The sequence below is a fragment of the Sparus aurata genome, chromosome 13, assembly GCF_900880675.1.
Source record: "Sparus aurata chromosome 13, fSpaAur1.1, whole genome shotgun sequence".
Lineage (NCBI taxonomy): Eukaryota > Metazoa > Chordata > Actinopteri > Spariformes > Sparidae > Sparus > Sparus aurata.
Genome location: NC_044199.1, coordinates 7,807,757 through 7,812,835, shown reverse-complemented (window position 1 = coordinate 7,812,835; position 5,079 = coordinate 7,807,757). Strand labels below are relative to the sequence as shown.

Sequence of the window (5,079 nt, the reverse complement as noted above, 5' to 3'; positions counted from 1 at the left end):
TTGAATGTTTGTTTTGAATAATCACTTTCATATGAAGGATTACTTTTGCACTGAAGCAGATCTTTTCCATTATAAACTTGTGATACAGCGTTCGTAGTCAAAGTAATCAGTGATTAAGTCACTCTTTTAATGTCTGATAATGTGTATAACTTATTTCAGGGTGAATGTAAAAAAACATTTTTCCACGTCTGCGTCCACTTAAATGATTAAAATGATCATAATGTAGAGGCAGCGCAAACCAAACTGTGCTGATTATCAAATATAAGACGTCCAGTCACTTAGGTATCACATATTTGATTAATACTTGGTATATTAATGGTGTGATAAACACTGCAAGAGGTTTATATGAAAACTAACACAGGCTCTGAATCTGCAACATTTACAGAGTTGTGGATAAATAATAACGTTTTTGTAAAATAAATGTTTTAAATTTATATACGACTATTGGCAACTTGCCTCCAGCACTGTTGCGAAAAAGCTGCATGTGAGCAGGAGAAACATCGGCAGAGCATTTCTGTGACATCGTTATGACAAGTAAGAAAGAAATGGGCGTAATTTTTAGCATCTTGACGATCATAGTGGATAAAAAACACAAACAAAACATCAACATTGACTGAACACTCCTTTACTCCACATCAGTTTAATTGAATTACACAGTCACAAATAATTGCACGTATGTCAACACATTTTTTTCTTTTGCACAAGTCCGACTAAACAGTCCCCTGAGAAGATCACAACTTCTGAGACGTCTCCCATGGTAAACTATGTGGCTCTAATGTATATGTTACCATTTAGTTGTATCATTCTTAAGTTAAATAATGCTTTGTACATGCTCCATATATACAAAGAAGCGTAACATGACAGAGTTTGTCTCCCGAACATTTCACATATTTAGACTGCACTCTTTTCTATCTTGACAGCTTTTACTTTTGCTTTTTATGTAAATTGCCTGTAAACAAAACAATTCTGACGTTGTCTGCATCTCTGTCACCTGCACGTATGTACGTTTATTAATGTCAAAACAGTTGTGACAAAATGTTAGATCGATCTTTAGGTCAAAATCTCAAAAGATTCATGAGCAGTTCATCATTTTGATACCACAAGAGGAATTAAGACTTCAATCAGGATCTTCCTTTGCTCATCATCTTTGACGTTACGTCCATCAAACTCGTAGTGTCATCAGAGTAAAAGCTTCATAACATATTTAACCCTGCTTCTTGCTTTTTCTTGCTTTCTGAGAATCATTTACGGGCATGTCCTTTTAAAGCCTGTTTGTGATGACCTCTCACAATAAAAAGTCCTGTGAGCGGCAGAGTAATAATACAGTCTTCCATCTTTTGACAGGCAAATGCAACATCCCCTAGATCTTCAGGTCATCCAGCCTGCTCTTGTTGTTGCTGCTGCTGTGCTTGCTCGACTGACTGTTTCTGCGATGATTTTCAATGGGCGACTCGTAGGCAGGGGTGGAGGTTTTCCTCTCCTTCGCGTCGTCTCCCTCTGCCTTTCCTTTCCTCTCCACGGCCATGTTGTCTCTGTTCTGCTTGTGAACCGCTTTGCTGTTGTAGGGGCTGTAAGCAGAGGTCGGCTCGGCCATGCTGTACTTGGAGTCCGCAGGGAAATGTTCAGCCACCGCAGGATGACCGGCAAAGTAGTTGTAGCTCGGGACAAAGGGCATGACCGCCTCAGTTAGGGCCTTGGGAGCCTCATTTGCAGCCTGTGCTCGTCTGTAACGGAGGCCCTGGTGGCACTTTGTGAAACCGAGATGGTACATTTCCACCAGGTTGAGCAGCAGAGAGATGCAGGCCACGGCGAGCATGAAGAGGATAAAGACTGTCTTCTCGGTCGGGCGAGAGATGTAGCAGTTCACCGTATTGGGGCAAGGCCAGCGATCGCAGGTGTACATGGGCTTGAGCTGGAAGCCGTACAGGAGGTACTGAGCTACAATAAAGGCCACTTCAAACAGCGTCTTGAAGATGATGTTGAAGACGTAGGTTCGCAGCAGCGTGCCTTGCAAACGCACGTGCCCCTGGTTGTCTTTAATCGGGGCCTTCTTGGCCTTGTTGCCAAGTAACTGATGCTGCTTCTCCATCTGGAGGGCGAGGTCCTTCTCTTTCTGCTTCTCTTTCTCCTCCATGCGGACCAAGTGGAGGATGTGGCCCAGATAAATGAGAGTTGGCGTGGAGATGAAGATGATCTGCATCACCCAGAAGCGGATGTGAGAAATGGGGAAGGTCTTGTCGTAGCAGACGTTCTCACAACCGGGCTGCTTGGTGTCGCAGGTGAAGCCCGACTGCTCGTCGCCCCACACCTTCTCAGCCGCGGTTCCCAGCACCAGGATGCGGAAGATGAACAGCACCGTCAGCCAGACTTTGCCCACAACGGTGGAGTGTTCCTGGGCGCTCTCCAGCAGCTTCCCCAACAAGTTCCAGTCCCCCATACTGCCTCACGGATATAGACTTAGTTTTATCCACAACACCAGAGACACCTGTAGGAGAGAGGGAAAATAGAAAGTGTAACCATACAAGCTTAATCAGAGATAAAAGATTAAACCATACACAGTAATGTGGCAGTTTTTGGCCTTGTGATTAAAAAAGACTTGGTGCAGTTTGTCCTGAAGCTACACGTCAGGCCTTTCCTTTTGAAAGTGCTTCACAGGGGCAAAGAAACACATTCAAAATAAGACGTAAGGATGCAGATCAAAATAAAAATGTGTTGTGCTGTTGTCAAGTTGAACTTGATATCAAATACAGAATATTTTACTCACCATCATAATAATAATGCCAAACTGGCTGATCTGTGCAGTTGTGTTCACATTCAAATCAATGAGCCTGGTTGTTGTGTAATTCACTCATGATATAATTCTAAAAAATGTGATTTTCCTACAACCAAGGACTACTGTACTTCAGAAAACCCAGAGGAGACTCACCAGTGGAAACACTGATTTATCATGAATCCACTGTTTGTGCTCCTGGAGGTTGTGCCCTATCCAATGAAGTCTGATGAAAAATAAAAAAAAGGGCAAGGACACAGCTCACTGTGTGTGAGAGAATGCCCTGCAGCGTGATGCGGAGACTCGGAGCATCGGCCTAGATCTTGTGACACTTTACCCAGCTGTGCTCGCCGTCTCCAGAATTAGGTTTCTAGTTTAGATTTCAGGGCCTATTGGTTACAACATAGCAAAAATTAACTTTAAAAATAGTTGTACTCGTCCTTTAGGAAAGGGGCTCAGTGAACCGTGGTGGACGGACTGAATCAGAGCACCTGTTTGAAATACATAAAGATTGTCGGTGAGGAATGAAATGATCTCGACAAGTATTTTAACACAGTAATAACTTTTATTTTCAAGTGTAATTGACTTTAATCCTTACGTCTATACGCAGCCACCCTATAGATACTGAGGATGGACAAATTAATTAAATAACTGTTAGGTTTTTTTTTGGAATTTGATTAAAAAAAGACATTCTTAATAAATACAATTTTTGGGTATCTTTGTTAAGAGAGACGTACCTGATAATGTTCATCTCCCGCAGAAAAGCAGATCCGGAGTCACCCTGTGACTGAGCCCCCGTCACTTCACAGAGAGGCCATCTTCTCCTGAAGCACTGTGGAGGAAACTGCAGCCCCTGGAGATAAAACTTCCCTCAAATACTTTTTAACTGGAGGCTTTCTGATCCCGCCTGCTGCCCTCCCACTCTAACCTGATCAATACCCAGTGTTTAAACGAGCCACCGCAACTGAACCTCCTGTCTGTCTGGTTTGCAGTTCGAGCACGGATGGAAACAAGTATCAAAACCCCTCGCTTAAGCACTTAAGAGGTGTTTCTGTTCAACTGAGTGGCGGCTGGAGAGTCCAGTGAGGATGCAGGTTAGTCTTACATGTCAGCGAGCTCTAAATATAATTCACAGGGAAAGGGAGTGGCTTTGTTGTCACTCTCATGGTGATCTGACCCTTGACTGTGTGGAGGAGCGTTGGACACTGTCGAGCCTTCCTTCAGTGCGGCAGTGAGCGTTACACAGCTTGTTGATTGACCGACAAGCTTTAGTTAATTATTCATATTTAGATGCAAACTTGCTCCTGTTCTTTTGGTGTTATCTGAAAGTTCTTTGTTTCACCTCAAAGTTTAGCGAAACACTTTGTGGTTTTCGTTGTGTCGCTCTGGTACCACAAGAGTACAAATTCAAGTTACGTGTTTTGTACTTGAGTATTTCCACCTTTCTCTACTTTATACCTTAAAAGGTGCAGTGTGTAAGAATTTGCCACCTGTTGAATTCATTCGTCAAATAAGTAGAGAGTAGCATTTTCACCACAGTATCCACTAACTGCTGATAACTGTAGCTGCCTTTAGCTTGTTAGCTCAGTTAGCAGTGCAGTTAGCAGCTCTATTAGCCGACTTGAGTCTGCTTGGACTGGATGTGCTGGAGTTTATACCAAAAGAGCTGGAGCTCTGAAGCACTGGCAGGAGTTTCAGGTCTGGGAAGACTAGTTGGTTAGCATACTAAAATTCCAACGTATTGCACCTTTAACTTCTCAATATTTCTGATACGAATTTGTATCAAAAACATACAAAAAGCTATAAAATGTGTTGCATTATTACTGATTACACAGTCAAAATGTATATCAGTGAAAAAGGTACACGTTGGCATTAAAATGCTAACACTTGATTTAATCAATATTATGTAATATTCTGTGTATAATATCAGTATATCAGTGTGTATATATCAACACACTGAAAGGAATCGTTGTACATAACGATTGCTTTTACTTTTGGTGCTTCAGCATATGTGGTGATAATGCTGCAGTACTTTAAAGGTGCAGTATGTAAGAATGTAGCTAATAACATTTAGAAATTAATTGAAATCATGAACAGAATGTAAAGAAAACAACATTAAGTTAAGTCTGGGTATTGTGTTGCAGACATATCTACTGAAGTGAGCATGCTAACAGCTAGCCCCGTCCGGTTCCGATCCAAAGCTCCTTTGCTAACACTTCCACGAACCACTAGCAGCACGGCTAACAGAGCTAACTAGCTAACAGCAAATACCATTAGCAGCACTCAGCGGTTACTCCAGCGATAGGCTG

At 42.3% G+C, this 5,079-nt stretch overlaps 1 protein-coding gene across 1 annotated transcript; it reads right to left on the bottom strand.

Moving 5' to 3' along the window:
* Positions 1 to 624: 624 nt before the first annotated feature.
* gja2 (gap junction protein, alpha 2) lies at positions 625 to 3,828 on the bottom strand. Its single transcript, XM_030437222.1, has 2 exons — positions 3,508 to 3,828; positions 625 to 2,485 (listed from the first exon to the last, which is right to left on the bottom strand). Exon 2 carries the CDS (start codon positions 2,435 to 2,437, stop codon positions 1,361 to 1,363), a length of 1,077 nt encoding a protein of 358 aa, XP_030293082.1. The 5' UTR covers positions 2,438 to 2,485; positions 3,508 to 3,828; the 3' UTR covers positions 625 to 1,360.
* Positions 3,829 to 5,079: the final 1,251 nt, after the last annotated feature.

Excerpts from the sequence above, each read along its gene's own strand:
- gja2 (XM_030437222.1), bottom strand. The coding sequence starts at position 2,437 with ATGGGGGACTGGAACTTGTTGGGGAAGCTGCTGGAGAGCGCCCAGGAA.